At 54.3% G+C, this 16,087-nt stretch overlaps 1 protein-coding gene across 2 annotated transcripts in view; it reads left to right on the top strand.

Moving 5' to 3' along the window:
- The window catches only part of DLGAP2 (DLG associated protein 2), a 692,077-nt gene that overhangs the window by 154,670 nt on the left and 521,320 nt on the right, over positions 1 to 16,087 (top strand). For both annotated transcript variants that reach the window (XR_014019175.1, XM_081269687.1), the window contains one exon: positions 14,703 to 14,757. Coding sequence is in view for 1 of the 2 variants with exons in the window: in XM_081269687.1 (XP_081125813.1) it covers positions 14,703 to 14,757 (55 nt within the window). In the remaining variant the exon portion in view is untranslated. The remainder of the gene's footprint in view (positions 1 to 14,702; positions 14,758 to 16,087) is intronic.

Genomic DNA, 16,087 nt, shown 5'->3' with positions numbered 1-16,087 from the left:
GGCACAACTGACTGTCTCCAGCAGCTGCAGTTGCTCCCACTTGGTGGGTGCTCAACAGTCAGTGAGTGAGGTCCATCTCTCTTTGCAGAGCTAAAGTGATGCACAGAGTTGCAAAAATCACCTACAGAATGCCTAATGGTCATCCGTTTAAGCTCACAAGTTTTAGAGTAGAGTATTTCTTCTTAAAGCAACTCAGGAAAATTATGCAACCTAGGATGGGGTCTTTTACTTTGGAGAAAATTAGTAGAAACCCTTTCTTTGAGCTCTAAAATTCTCTCACAGTAGTAATAATGGTTCTGTATGAACTCAGCCAGGCTGTGAATCTAATCTTGCTTAGATTTTTGGGGAGGTGGTAGCAGGGATTAAACTCAGGGGCACTTGAACACTGAGCCACATCCCCAGCCCTATTTTTAATATTTTATTTAGAGACAAGGTCTCACTGAGTTCTTAGCACCTTGCTTTTGCTGAGGCTGAATTTGAACTCGTGATTCTCCTGCCTCAGCCTCCCGAGCCTTTAGGATCACAGGCATGCGCCACTGTGCCCAGCCTCTTGCTCAGTTTTATATAAGACATTTGTCCCTTATAATTTGACTGAGAATCTGTTATGTTTTCTCAGATTATTATATTTTGGAAGTAAAATTGCAGTTGGAGCCCTTGAATGCATCAGTGAAGTAAATGTGAATGAACAGCTTCTGGTCCTCTACCCGCCGTTCATCTTCCTCTTTATCAGTAGCACACAATCTGTCACTCTCATTCCCAGTGATAAGCTGTGAAGTATGGCAGGGAAAATATCAATACCCCCAGTCTGGTTGAGTTTATTCATTAAGAAATCTGAGGTTTCTCCCCTCATACAGCCACCAAGCGTCATGTTCCCCACGCGGAGTTTCAGTGGGGAAATGAGTGCTGGTTTCTCATGTCAGCTCCTGCACTCCCTGGCCTGGCACCCTCAGCCCTGCGTTTCCCATCCTCATCATTCCTTGCTCTGTGCACACCACCCACTTCTCCACCCCTTGTATGTTAGTGTCTGTCCCCTCCTTACCCTAGACTCTGTGCATGGTTCTCTTTCTCCTCAAAATGTTCTTCCTGGCCGATCTGACCAGGAACTGTTACTCTGCATGGTCCCACGGTGATCCTGAGTGCCCCCAAAGTCCCTTGCTCTTTCCTGGGCCGTTTTCCTCCTCTCTCCCCCTATGAGGTCAGTGTACCTTGGGTTTGCATGTTGAGGTCCCTGCTCTACCGCCTTGCCCTCGCCCTCTACTCCAGAGGTAGAGTCCAGGTGAGGGTTGCTGTCCAGATGCTCCATGAGTGCATGGGCAGTTTCTCCTGTCCAGGGCTTGAAAGGTCAACTCCTGCTATCCAGGGCTGGGATTAGGTTGTGAGGAGAACATGTGAGCAAAGAAGACATGGTCCCTCCCCAAGGAGGCTGCATTCCTTAGCATACACAGTTCATGGCACTGCAGGTGGGTAGAGCATTCAGAAATCGAAGGGACCAGGAGTAATGTGGCAGGAGAAGACCAAAAAGGTCTTTCATTAAGCTTCAGTTTGAAAAAGGCTCAGAGCATAAGTCAGCAGAAAGGCAGGAGGAAAGTTGCTGTGCAAGGTTAGAGAAGCAGAGAAGGACCAGTGGTCAAATCGCACCAAGTGCAAGTAGGCACCGCTGGTCAGGTGCACAGTGGCAGGAAAGCAGGGTGCTGTCTGGGACTCCCCTGGGCTGTGGGGCAGCCCAATGCCTGCTGCTGGTGGCTCCTCTGCCCAGTACATGGTGGCTTGGCTTGGCTTGGACCCCTGAAGATCCAGGCTGCTGCGCTGTCCATGGGAACCCCCTGAGGCCATGCTGGACAGCCCTCTATCCCAGCAGGTGAGGAGATTGGCTCAGGGGCTCAGAGCCTGCAGAAGACAGTTGACCCTGGTAGCACAGAGGGGGTTGTGAGGGCTGGGGTCTCTGTGTAAATGATGAATAAGGAGGCTTGAAGCAGGCAGTCACATTGCAAAGAAAGTTCTGAAACACTCCCGGGCATGAAAACTGTCATGTGGCCTAGGTCAGCCTAGGAATTCAGAAAAGACCCTGAAGGAGTCTTGGGTGCTCTGGAGGGGACAGGATGTGGCAGCCTCTTGGAGCCTTGCCCTGGCCTGGGTGGTATGCTGCAGACAAACACCACTTTGCCTCTCTGAGGATGGCTGCTGCGGACAAGCAGGGAGCAGGCACAGCAGGGATGTGGAGCCTGGAGCACTGCACCCAGACAGTGGCGTGCAGGGTGATAAGCTGCAGCGGAACCCCACACCCAGGGCTCAGGAGCTAAAAGCAGAGTTGAAGGCAGAGTCTTGAAGGAAGACTGTGCACAGCAGCCAGGAGGAGGAGCCAGGAAGTGTCCGTAGGTAGATGTAGGGATGAACACTGCTGGCAGGTGTGTATGATGGAATGTCACTCAGCCTTAAAGGTGGAATTCTGACACACGCCGCAGTGTGAGTGGACCTCGAGGACTTAGGAAACAAGCCAGACACAAAGCTATGAACCCTGCACGATTCCTCTTCTGTGGGGTCCTGCAGTTGCCAGGCTTAGAGACACAGAGTAGAATGGTGGGCATCAGGTGCCAGGGAGCAGAAGGGGAAGAAGAAAATATCTACATGGAGAAATAAATTATAAGCCTACAAAAACAATAAGCATCAATCTCGTGGCCTCTGGCTAGCTTGCTCAGCGGCCTCTGGACTGTGCGTGGCCCCGGTGCAGAGGCAGCACTGTGGGGCAGGGACACTGCCTCTGGGCTGGTGGCAAAGAAGGGATCTTCTCCTGCAGCTCCAGAGTCTAGACACAGGTGGGAGCCTGGACCTGCTCCTGGTCCAGACACGGATGTGCAGAACATGAAGTCCTTGAGACACACAGGCTGGACAAGTGCCAGTCAGGTCCTGCTTACCATCTTGGCTAGGGTCCAGCAAACAGCAGTTACCAGATTCAGGGCTCTGACACCATAGAGTGCTTCTCCACCGGAGGGAAACCTGAAGCTGAAGATTCTCCCCTCACTCTGACAAGGACCTTAGGCGAGATGTTCTTAGATGGCAGGCACAGAGTCTGTAGGGTACGTGATCAGACCCGTAGAGCCCTGGCCAGCTGCTGAACACATTTAGTCTCAGGTAGCACTAGTAGCCTACATCATTTGCCAGGGGTACCCTGATGAGATTTTTCAAAAGTACCTGCAGGCTTCATGGTTTCACACCCAAGTTCAATGGCAAGCAAAACAAATACTGGGGAACAGCCCTGAGACTCATCTGGTGCCTCTTAACCTTGCCAAGATGAAGGATTCGGCAAGCATGCACTTGTGATCGATCTCCGTCACAAGCAGTCTGTGCTCTCAAGTTTTCTTATGCTGCAAATAAATTTAATTAGTTTTAATTAAATAGATGGAGCAAGCATGTGCTCTTGTCAGGGGAGGCTGTGGGTTCGTGGCTGAGTCCAATGACTGTGCATCTCTGTTAACTGTCCATTCTTTTGCATGATGTTTCCACGGCCCCTGCTCCATGCTGGGGTTGTTCTAGGCTCTGGGACACTGCTGGAGGCCAGGCCTGACCCTTGTGACTCTCACCTTCCACAGGACAAGACCACTTTGGTCAGTGGCCCCAGGCCTGCAGGGCCAGTCTCGTTGCTTTGAGAGTGTGATGCTCTAGTGTTTGTGAACGTGGTGATCCTCGTGATTCCTCTGAGCCAGGGTTCAGGCCACTCTCCCTGGGAAGCAGCTGGGGGCCTGCTGTGGCTCCCCCTTTTCTTCCTCTATGGCTTATAGTGGGTGTTCTTCCCCTCACCGTGTGGCCTCCTGTGCCATGTCCTTGCCTGGAGTCCTGGGTGCCAGTGAGGGGTCAGTGCAGCTCTTTCTTTCAGGTCCTGCCCCGGCTGTAGATGGGCACCTGAGTAAGAGATGGATCTCTGTGCTTCCAGCCCAGAGGAAATATAAGGGGAAATCTAAGATCCTTTGTGAGTGAGGATGAGGGGGCTCAGAGCCCAGGCTGCTCAGACTGCAGGGCGTGGCGCCGTCTCCAGGAGAGAGGCCACTCACTCCAGGTGCCTCGGCTTCTCCAGCCTCTCAGTGGGAGCAGTCGTGGCGTACATCACAGAACTGCTGGGGAGGGGAGGCTGAACTTGATGAGGACTGTGGGGCGTCGGGCTGTATGGGGCTCTGAGCGCCACAGCTGCATCTCACCATGGGCAAGTTCTTGGCCATTGCAGTAGACATCCTTCACCCCACGCTCTGCAGCTCAGCCAGCGGAGGTGACATTAGGGAACTCTCAGATACTACATGCCGCAGGCTGTCCTCTCCTGCCTGATGGGGATCTGACTGTGTCTGAGGGTCTCTGACCCAGGTCTCAGCCTGCCATTGCTTCAGCAGTGCTGGTTTAGCAGAGCCTCACAGACAAGGCCTGCTGCCCAGAGCTTCCGTCTGAGCAGCACAGAAGGAGAGCTGGTCACAAGATGTGGCAAGGTACATCCTGAGGGGACAGTGACAGGGTGATCCATCAAGGGGTGTCTCTGGTGAGGCCTAAAGCAGACTGTTTGTGGGGATGCCCAGAGAAAGGCTTTCCAGGCAGATTGCAGCAGGTGCAAATGTCCCTGGGCTGTGTGCCTGGCGCACACAAGGGACAGTGAAGGGCTGGTGTAGCAGAAGTCTGGGTCAGGCTGGGTTAGTAGTCCAGTCCCCCGGCATTGGCCTTCCGACTCTAGAAGGATGAGGTGTTGTGGGGAGCTGTGGTGGCCATGGGCACACGATAGAACATGACTGTTGAAAAGAGCCCTGCAGGTGCTGTGTGAAGACTAGGCCACAGGAGCCTGTGGAGTCGTTGGACAGCAGAGGTGGAGATGTGGTTCCATGATGGCATCAGGTAGAGGACAGGCCTGGAAGAGGAGGGAAGTGGGCTGAGGATCCTGGCCCCGAGGGCTGCATGTATGTTGCTCAGGGTGGTGGCATGAGGTGGGAGGGCAAGTGGGGGGAGCATGTTAGTCCTGAGATGCCTGTCAGACATCCCAGGGCTGCAGAGGTGGATACTGGGTATGCAGCTCTGAAATTCAGACAAAGAAAGCACAGGGCTGAGCATAGGAAGCCCAGTCTTCAGAGTGAATGCAGGGCCTAGTTGAGCTGCTTAGAAATGGCGTGGACAGAGGGAGCCACAGGGCTGTGTCCTGGGCAACCTGAGACTCGAGTTTGGGGAAGAGAGGCCTGGGAGATGGGCATCGTGCGGGAGTCAGAGGAGAGGAGTGCCTGTGTATGTGTGTGTGTGTTTTGGGGGGATATGGCTCTGGCAGAGGGAGAGTGAGGGGGTCCCTGGCAGGAGCGGCCAGTGTTCTGCAGAGTGTGTCAGGCAGGCAGTGGCCAGGCTGGTCTGGGCAGGTTACTCATTTACAACATGAAACTGGAACCCTTCGATTTTCTGAGACTGCAGTTACTGTTATTTAACAAGAATAAAGGAGCTGCTTGGAGTACCTGAACTGTGGCCTGCGTGTCCCTCCATGTTGGGGAGTGACTGTGTTGTGGCAGCTGCAGGCCATGGCTGAGGGCTGTCCCACGGGCCAGGTGGCCTGTGTCCAGGTTGCCTCACCCCTCCAGAGCACTGCACGGTGACAGGTATTCTTTTCAGATCTGGTTCTGGGAAAGTAGCTCTCCCAGGCTTTTCACTGGGCTCTGTGACTGGTCAAGTGTGGGGAAGGCCCACATGGCCCTGAACTCACCATGGCCGCTTTCCGTCATGTTTAGACTCACATAAGTGTTCTGTAGAGTGAAATGATGTGGTCTGCAATGGGGCAGTCGCTGGACTAAAGACCCAGCCTGTGTGGTTCGAAGTTCTTGGTCTGTGGCCACCTGCTGCTGCTGGAGCCTAGGGCAGCTGGAGGGAGCCCAGGTCTTGGTTTCCTAAGTGGCCAGGTTCTCCTGAACACCAAGCTGCGGGCGAGCAGGCAGGGCTTTCCCTACCCCATTGCTCCCAGCAGCCCTGCCTTCATCTCAGGTGGTCTTTCAAGAGGACAGCAAGGAGAGGCAGGTGCCAGATCTGCACACTGCAGGCCAGGAGAGTGGGAGTGCCGAGATGAGTGGTGGCCGTGGTGGCCCTGCCTGGGTTTCTGCTGTTCCACGTGGCGTGTCCTGGCCCTCCAAGTCTGTTTCCCTGGCTGGGCTCCCAGGGCCTCCCTCTGAGGGTCATCATTCCTGCCTGGCTGGGGTGTGGGCAGATGCCCCTGGAGATCCTAACAGGCCAAGGGCTAGAAACCACTCGTGTGCCCTTGGCGGGAGGTGGTGGACGTCTCAGGGAAAAGCTGATGGGGAACAGGTGGGTGGTTTTGACCAGATAAAATCGCACTGGGGCCACATGTGATCCGCTTGCCTCAGAAGCCGTGGAGCCAGGCCTCTGAGGGTCTGGGAACATGGCGGACACCGGCAGGTGCTGATGGCTCCTTCTGGGCCCACTGCTCGTCCTTCCTCAGCTCCCCACATGCTGATGTATGTGCAGGCAGCAGGCTCTCTGCTTGGGGTGGAGGTGACCAGGACCCTGTCCACCCAGGTCACTCTGTTCCTGAGCAGTGCTCAGAATGGAAATGTGTCACAGCTCTCATGGCGCATAGCCATACAGGAAGTCAGTCTTCCTGAGGGCGGGGCTGGGGCACCTGGCTCATCCTCCTTCAGGTGGCTCAGATGTGAGCCCCTCCTCCCTCTGATGGAGCTGCTGCTGGGGGCTGGCTCCTAGGAGGGTGGTCCCTGTGGAGCACAATCACTGGTGGAGCTGCTCTGTGGCCCAGTGCACTCCAGGGCATCTGGGTGTCCTTGCTCCCCTGAGGCAGCAGACAGGGTCCTGCAGTCCTGTTGGTGATGCTCACAGGCTGCCAGTGTCCCGTTGTGTCGAGGCAGCAGTGTGATGAAGGTGAGCCGACAGAGAGACCCACACTCGTGCTGCAGGTGTCCGGGGCCGCACTCTCTGTGCCAGTGTGCTTGAGGGCCTGTTGCTGGAGGAACCACAGAACAAGGGGTTGGAGCAGACACATACAGCACAGAGCCTGAGGGCTTCCCCGTCTGCAAAGATGGACTCCAGCCTGTGTGTTTCTGGGTCCCACGGGGAAGGCTTCTCTGGTCCCCAGTGGGGGCACCCAAGCTTTTGTTCCTTTCTGGGTCATGTGGCCAGTTCTGATGAAGACAGTGCATTGAAGTTGAAGGCAGCATCCAGCAGAGGGTCTCCTGTTGGTTTTCTCATGCTATAGAGCAGCTAGTTCTGCCTGGTGAGCCGAGTTTCAGCTTCGGGGTGGATTCGATCTCGTGTATTCCTGTTGCCCACTGTGGTTGTGCTCTGCGGACTCTCCAAATGTGGCTGTGCACTGAGTGCCATCCCACCAGTTGGCCCTGACCTCCATACAGGGTGACGAGGGCCCTTGCAATGGGATCAGTGTCCTCATGAGAAGAGGAAGAGTCCAGAGCACGCCGTCCTTCAGGGGACACAGTGAGAAGCTGCCCTCACCACACGCGGAAGCTGCCGGCACCTTGTGGCCTCAGGGCTATGGGGAGTAGCTGTCTGCTGTGGGAGCCCTGGTGGGCGGTGCTTCACTGCAGCCCCGCTGGCCAAGGTGGACGGGTGCCTCTGTCAGTGAGCTGGCTTGAAGAGTGCTTCATAGGTGGCACTTCAGGCTGAGGGAATGCAAGTGCTCGGTAAGAGGTCTGCACAGCAAGGCTTTCCCTTGCCTAAGTCTGGACGGACTGTGAACTGCTGCTCTCTCCTCTGTGGCAGAGCAGAACAAGCTCGGTGAGCAGGAGGAAGCTTCACAGATGCTGCCCCCAGCCCAAGTCCATCGGTTTCTCTTTTTCTCTCTCAGTGGGAGCTTTCTTCAAAGGCCTGACGATCTCTGTGCCTCTCCATCCAAGGTCTGGAGGGTATAGGACTCCTTACAGCCAGCAAAGCCACAGATCCTTGTCCATTACCAGGCTGAGCCTGAGGAGCTGTGGTCACGCTGGGATAGCCTGTGGGCTGGGAGTCAGGAGAGACGCAGGTTCTCATCTAGCTGTGAGAGCTGCAGGTGTCCTCTTGACCACTGTCCACAGCACAGGTGAAGAGGCAGAGCAGAGACACGGCCATGCAGAAGTGGACCAGGTCTCTCTGGTGCATGGTTGTCATTGTCTCCTCTCCATTGAGCAGGCGATGCTCAGGTCCTAGAGCAGACCTGAGGCACCTCTTTAGCTGAAGGTGGCTGGGGAGAGCTCACCGAACCTGGCTAAGGGCCTGGGTGCTGAAGAACTTGTCAGTAAAAGAAGAGAGGAGATGATAAATGTTCTTGCTTTATAAAAATTGAAGGACAAAATTCTCTATTATCAAAATCAGGTACATGCAGAGTTGAAAAGTACATTAGGTTGAAAGCTCTAATTGAAGTAATCATTGCTTATCCAACCTCTATTGCATTTGAATTCCTTACAGAAGAAATGAATGATGAAGTTTTTTATTAATAAAAAGTGGAGAGTTTATCTTCTTTTTTTTTTTTAATATTTATTTTTTAGCTTTCGGCGGACACAACATCTTTGTATGTGGCTGAGGATCGAACCCGGGCCGCACGCATGCCAGGCGAGCGTGCTACCGCTTGAGCCACATCCCCAGCCCCGAGAGTTTATCTTCTAAGAAACAAAGTGCAGGAGCTGACTGGTCCAAAACAGACTCTCAGGCCTGTGGGAGGGGTGTGTAGGTCCAGAGGAGAGCCAAGAGCCCCAGGTGTTAAGGAATCATCTAGATGTGCATGCAGGCACTTGGGGAGAGCCTGGGGTGTCAGGGCTGTGGGGAGTAGATGTCTCCAGTAGATGTTGAAGAAGCACCAGGCAGCAGGGCATGAGCAGAAGCTTCATGTAGGCTTTCAGGGAACTTGGGACTGACTTTTGGAACCATTTGAGGGGTAGAGGGGAAGCCTACTGGCAAGACTAGCCTTTTCTGCTGGAAGCACATCCCGACTGTCACACCTGGGACACTTTAATTTCGTCTGTGCCAGGCCAGTGTGCCACACAGCATTGTACCCACATCTTTCTTGCTCTAGCACCCTGCGACATGTCACTGTTTCCATTTCTCAGAGAAGGAAATGGAGTCCTAGCATGAAGGAGTTTGCTAAGAGCTCTGCTGCTTGGTTTGGAGCAGTGGCTGCTAATTCCTAGAATGTCTCCAGTGAGCAGGACAGCCTTGGCAAGGGGGAGAGGGAGAGAGACCTTTAGCTCAACTGGAGACTTCCCTGTGCAGTCCAGGAGGATTCAAACCCCATGGAGCCGGCGGATTCACTGCAGGTGACCATCACCAGCCTGGCAACAGGACACAGGCTAGAGGGGAGGGGGAGGCAAGGCAGACGGGGAGCCCTGGTGGTGACCCAGATGGGTCCCCATGGACCACTGAGTGTGGTGTCTCCTCCAGCCATCACCGGTGTCCTCTGCTCAGTAGCTACCTCATGCACGGTACTACTGAGTCCCTGTTACTCCTCTGCTTGTGGGATAACGTGCGAGTCTGCGAGGGGCCTGGGTGCTGCAAGGGGCAGCTGAAAGCAAACCAGAGCACTCAGGAAAACATTGCAGGGGGCAGCAGTGCAAGCAGTGGTGGAGGGGACAAGTCCGAGGACCCCAACTTCTGTCCTGGGGGCACTCCTTGCATGTGGGAACGGGAGGGGCCATCCCAGGGGTCAGGGGAGAAGCAAGGAGACAGGGAGGTTGAAGTAGGACATGATGGAGGCTGACCTGAGAGCTAAATGCAGGGGGGAGGGAAGTGGCCCAGTGGGCCAGAAGGCTACCTGTGGAGGGGACTCTGAACTGAGTGTTGAAGAAGCACCAGGCAGCAGGGCATGAGCAGGCTGTGGTCGCCTCTCATGTGTTCTTTAATTTTGTTAGTGCCAGGGCATTTTTGTCCTTTCATATCTGGAAATAGCCACAGGCTGGTCAGGGCCAAGTATTAGGAAAATGAGGATGTTTTATGAAGCTACTTAGCAGGTTTGATGGTAGCAGGGTTTTGCCGTGGAGTGCGCCATGTGTGAGTGGTGTGCAGACTGGACCAGAAGCAGTTCATGAGCAGACATATAGAGTCAGGACCGCTGCTGAGCCCCAGGAGGCATCATGGACCGTGGTGGGCCCCACAGCGTGCACTGGTGTGGCTGTGGAGGAGCCGTGATGACAGTTCAGAGCCCGTGCACTGCAGTGGATTGGTTGTCAGCATGGTGAGATGTAGCAGCTACCGCTCCCTGGTTGCTGATCACACCCCGTCACTATGCGACCTCGGTGCTTCTGTTCTCACCACCTCCATGTGGTGTGTTTGCCCATTTTATGGATAAGGCAGCTGAGGCTCAGAGATCTTAGAGACTTGCTGACAAGCAGCAGTTAGGAATGACAACTGACTTGGACTCCTAATTGCCAGGCTTTGCCAGGTTATGGGTTGGATTGTGTTCGCCAGCATGGGTGCTTGGGTGCTGGGATGTGTACTGATTTGGAGATGGGTCCTGGCAGATTGAACCAAGCTGGGATAAGGTCACTGGGGTGGGCTCCAATATATCAGGAGTGTCCTCAGAGAAGGGGAAGCTTCGGCACCCACACATATCAGGGAAGACCCCTCGGACAGGCACCAGGTCAAGGTCACGTGGAGTCAACAAGCAGAGTAACATGGCCATGAGCCGGGGAGTGCCTGGAGCCCCCAGGGACTGAAAGGGGCAGGAGGGACCTTCCCCAGAGCCTGCTGTGGGCATGGAGCCCTGCCTATACCCAGGACTGCAAGGCAGGACATTTTTGTTGCTAAATTGCCCTGTGTGAGGTGCCTTGTCATGACATCCACAGGGGACCCGTCCCACGGCAGAGTGCTCAGCTCATGTGAACCTCACTGCAGTGAACTGCCCACGTTCTCACTCCAGACCCTCAGTCCCAGAGGTCGGGAAGAGGAGGGAGGGCCTACGGCCCAGGGACAGACTCTGAAGCTGTCCTGAGGGGTGTAGAGGAGAGCTGGCAGTCCTGGGGTCTGTGGACAGGCCACAGGCACAGTCACCTAGGACTTGGGGGAGGACAGGACTAAGGTCAGCACAGAGCATGGGATTGCATTCTTTGTCTTGTGAATTTAAAGAATGAAATCTTCAGACACAAAGGCGAGAGCAAAGTAACAGGATTTATTAGAGCAATAGAAAGAAGGTCTCCTGTAGAGGGAAGGGTCCCAAGAGGGGGCACACACAGCTGCCTGTTGTCCAGGGATTTTTATGGACTTGATTTGTCCCCATAGATGGAATATAGGGTTTAGAAAGGGGGCCAATGAATTCTATCTTGTCATTTTCAGCGGATCTGGAGAAAAGTGATTTCTAAGCTTTAATCAGCACAAGGGTGGGGGTGAGGGTCCTCTGGTCCAAGGGAAGTGCCTCTGTGGTTGTTCGTGTCTGTAGGCTGTTAAGGAACCGTACTTGTGGCTGCGACCAGCTGCGGTCAGAAATGAGATTTCCCAGTCCTCTCCTTCTCCTTCCCTTCTCTGAGACTGTTTTCCTGGCTGGCTGTGGGTGGTCTAGCTTTCTGTCTCAGTGCTGCCTGAGTGGTGAGCGCCCTCCCCCTGGCCCTGGCTGTGGGTGGTCTAGCTTTCTGTCTTGGTGCTGCCTGAGAGGTGAGCACCCTGCCCCTGCCCTGGCCTGTTTCTCCCTGGAAGGTGGTGGTGCTCCACACCATCCCATGAGGCAGCCTGGGTGCCATGCTTGCGAGAGCGCGAAGTGTGGCCAGCACAACTGTGCATCCGAGTTTTGAATTTTAGTTATTCTCATGAATTTACATGTGCCCAGGGTGCCCAGTGGTGACTGCCATGTTGCACAAGCACACACCAACCTGGGGGATTGTATTTCAGTCCCCCCGAGTCTACTTTTGGTCAGAGAAGGTAATTTAAAGTGGAAGGGGGCTGGAGCCAGCATTTTCAGGACAGAGGGTCCCATGACAACCACGTTGGTAGGGGCAGTTCCTCAGAGCAGGTGGAGAATGTGGGTGAGGGCTTGGGCAGCCAGCGGCGTGTAGAGTGCTGTGTTTCCAGTTACTCCCAGGAGGTAGGCCTACGGAAGGAGCGGGCTTCGTGGAATTGAACTTCTCCCAGTCTTAGGCAGCAGGATGATTCCATTCTGCCTTGCTGTCTCCTGGAAGCCCTTCAGAGAGGAAGAAGCCACCCTGTGGGCCTGCCTGGCTCCCTCCAGCCCGGCTGAGCAGTGAGTGTGCTCAGCTCTGAGACTGAACACATGTCTTCCTGCGCCCGTGGCTAGTGGGAGTTGTCAGGATTAGATGGAAGCACTGCTTTGAACACAGATTGTCAGCCTTTGGGAACATCAAGGTGAATTCTGCCACTGGCTGTTAGTGATTTCCCTTGATCCTTTGGTTTTGCTGTGTGGAGTTGAATAAAAAGCTTCTGGTGTGTTCAGAAAGGGATTTGTGATCATGGCAGGGAGTGAGGGGCCCTGTGGAGAGAGCCTGGGACTGTGGGGCTTCGTTGGCTGGTAGCAGCTGGGGCAGGTGGGGGTGGCCAGGAGTTGGAATGGGAGGGGTCCCACCCTCAGGCCTCCTCTGTTCATCCTCCTGCTGCTCCTACAGGAACGAGGGCATGTTGACAGCTGCTGGCTGCTTTCCAGCTGTCCTCCCCACACACTGGCCCAGGACACAGCCCAGAAGGAGGACTCCCTTCAGATGGGGGAGAGCGGGTGTCCTGTCAGACCACCATTGAGTGGCCCTCTGAGTGAGTCTGTTGCCTTCAGAATCCCCTCGTCTACCATGGTGGGAGTCCTTACTGCCACGGCATCTGTGGCTGGTAGAGCCCTGGTTCAGAGGGCCCTGGCAAGCGCTCAGGCTGCCACACTGAGGAGGAAGGAGTTGGCTGGGGGCAAGTGGCAGAGCTAGACTGAAGTGGGCCACCGGCACGGACTCCTGAATCCCCCTCACCCACCTGCTCCCAATAACCCATGGCCACTCCACAGTCACCTGTGTCACTCCCACTTAATTTCCATCTGGACACAGCTGTGCCCACGTCAGGGTGGAGCAGGGTGTTTGGCGCCTGGCCTCTGCTCGGCATCCTCTGTGTGCTCTGAGGGATGTCCGCTGTGAGGCTGGGACTGAGGACTAGCGTTGGGGTGTGGGAGGGACACTGAGTTCCTTCCTCAGAAACCCGGACCTAGCACAGCCTCCTGGTGGATCTGCTGGGGTGGGCTGTGGTTGGCTGGTCAGCTCTGTCCCCTCTGGAAGCTGGCAGGGTATTGCCCGAGGCAGGTTCTCTGGACAGGCAAGCTTGACCATGGGACTCAGTAGAACTCCCCAAGGACACGTGCATTTCCAGTCTGCAGGTGGATCAGCACGCTGCCTTTCCACCTTACAGGGCGTTTCACGTCTTCTGAGGGCGACTAGCTACTGGGCCTGGCCTTGGCTTGCAGGCCCTTCGGAACGTGCTGGGAATGGGATGTGCAGAGCCCTCACCGCGGAGTGGGAGGGCAGGGCCATGAGGTCCGAGACCACTGGTTTTCAGTTGTGTGTCGGGGAGGGGAGAGGAGAGAGGGTGTGTGCACTCTCATCCTGGCAGGGCAGGGAGAGCAGGGTATCAGGAGTGACAGGCCCGGGGAGGGCATGGTGCCACTATGGCATATCTACTCTGCTACCCTCCTCATGCTCCGGGAGGCTGATGACTGAGGGTCTTGCAGGTGCTCACTCTGATCCCACCAAGCCAGGATTTCTGAACGTGAACTTCGTATTGTGCATGGCACTTTGGTTACTAATTTGATTATTGCTTTATTTCACTTTCTGTTAGGGTTAGTCGGGTTGACAATGGGCAGTGCCATCTTGCGTTGGACAGTAATCTTTAGGAGAGGATCGTTCTTTTCTCAGCATGGGAGAGCTGGAGAGGGATGGAGGAGAAGACCCTGTGTTTTCCTTCATGATGTCTGTGAGGCCTTTCCCTTCTCTGGGCCAGCCTGAGCTGGTTGAGGGCTCCTGTCAGGATGGTGCTTCTTTGGGTTCCCGGGCTCCCTCTGCCTGGCAGGCATGGCTATACTGTAGGTCCTGTGGGCCTCCTGGAGGTGTCTTGTGGTTCCTCTGGGGCTGAGGGATGCTGCTGCCTCATGGCCTGGAACATGTGACCTGGAGGTTCAGCCCTGCTCTGGTGTTCTTTAGGAAGCATGATGATAGATTTCCGCCGAGACCTCTTGTGCTGCAGATTTTTGCAGCTGGTGCTTTGCATTGTGGGGCTTTCTTGGAAAACCATCTTCTGTTGTTACCATGCCTCCCTGCCACTGCCCAGCTATGGGTGTGGACACAACCTTTCTCTTCACACAAACTCATCCCTGATGAAAGTGCCTGGGCTCAGATCCTCAAAGACCTGAAATGAGGTCCCAGCGAGGTACCACTTTCAGGCTCTAGATGCATCTAATATTTTAAAAGCCATCATAAAAATTGGCAGGCCCACTTACCTTCTGTCAGCAGCCCCTCGAACACCATTTTGCCATCTCTCAGGAGCACATCCCTGAATGGCAGCCTCACCGTGGAGCATGTGTGTAGGCCGCACTTACCTGATCAGCCTTACTGATGAGAAGTGTATGTTCTGTGCCACTTAACTTGCCAGACTGTCCTGGGCCTGTGGACCTTGTGCAACATTGAACAACCTTATTAGAAAAACGCTTGCAACAGTTAATGAGATGCCTCCCTCTGCCCGAATAATAACCAAATGCATTTTATTTATTTGTTTTGAAACAGGTTCTGCCTGGCATTCTGCAGAAGCATTGCTGTGTGCTACCAGACAGGAACACAGGTACCCATTATTCTTCTGATTTGTGGCCACAGGCTGCATGTCTGCGGCAGTATGGAGAGGTGTGATGCCTGACCTGGGTGTCGTGGGCTTTTAGTGCAAGATGATATGTTCACTGAACAAAGCCAAAACCAACATCTCTGTTTGTGCAGTGGGTTGCAAGCGGAGCGCAGAGGTCTGTCTTTGCTGACACAGGACTTAGCAGACTGATGTCCTGGACTTCTAAGGGAAGCTGTGGTTTTATAAAGTGGAATTCATTGGTTTAAAGCCGTTTCATTCGCTCATTGTACTTGTTTACTAAGAGATCCACTGTTGGCTTGTGTGGGTGTGTTTGAAGCCCACCGTCGTGGGGCCCTGCCTTGGCCATGTTAAGAACTGGCTGCAGGTCATCTCCTGGGGTCTTGGCAGCCACCAGCAGGTGTCCTGGAGTGGGACCCTCCACGCTGTGTCTGTGCAGTCCCACACTGTGGACAGACCTGTGTGGCTGCATGTCAGCCGGGTGCTCTAATTGCTCCTGAGGAAACACGATGGGCATAGAGGGTGTAAAAACCCCTTTGGGAGGCTGTTGTTTCAGTGAGAAAGAGGAGATTGAGTTGGCCTGGGGCAGGTTATCCTGTGGATAGTGTTTTGGTTGCTCGTTTCTTGGAGCTTCTAGTGTGAGTTGTTTTCATCAAAGAAACTGCAGTCTGAGGAAAGTTGGAGTGTGCGTCCTCCTCCTTGGGAAGGCTGGTTCTGTCTGGTTGGTGTGTGCGGCAGGATACTGCTGTTGGTAAGAAGCAGGTCTGCTCACCTTACCTTACTATTTTCTGACGGACACAGAATTGACCACAATGCGCTGTCGGGTGATGGTCAGTTGGATTTGCCCTACTGTGACATGAGTGGCATCCTGCCCAGCCAGCTTGCAAGCGCCGGACTGAGGGGCCGAAAGGCACAGTTAATGTCACGCATCCTGGTGTAAAGTGTAACAGGGAAACAGGGCTTTATCTTTTACTTAGGAATTGGGTGGATTATGCTACCAATCACATTCTTTTTAAAAATATTTATGGAACTGTTCATGTTTGGTTTTTAGCCACTGAAATATCTTGGCTATGAATTTGAGCCTATTTCCTGCTTCTAGAGAAGCAGGTTTAGAATGTGTTTGGGTGTTTTTGAGCCTGTTTATTCTCTGGAAGTCTTTATCAGCAGTGAAAACATGAGCGCGCCACATGCAAAGGACCGAAGATGGCTGCAAACCCTGCTCCCCACCTGAGTCTCACAGGGAGGAATTTGCTTCCAGATCAATCCCATGTTCCAGTCACTGCTCTGATTCTGAGACACATGTGAGCCATGAAGA

The sequence above is a fragment of the Spermophilus citellus genome (genome assembly GCF_964194105.1).
Source record: "Spermophilus citellus genome assembly, chromosome: 16".
NCBI classification, from domain to species: Eukaryota; Metazoa; Chordata; class Mammalia; order Rodentia; family Sciuridae; genus Spermophilus; species Spermophilus citellus.
This window is presented reverse-complemented; position numbering and strand designations above follow the sequence as displayed.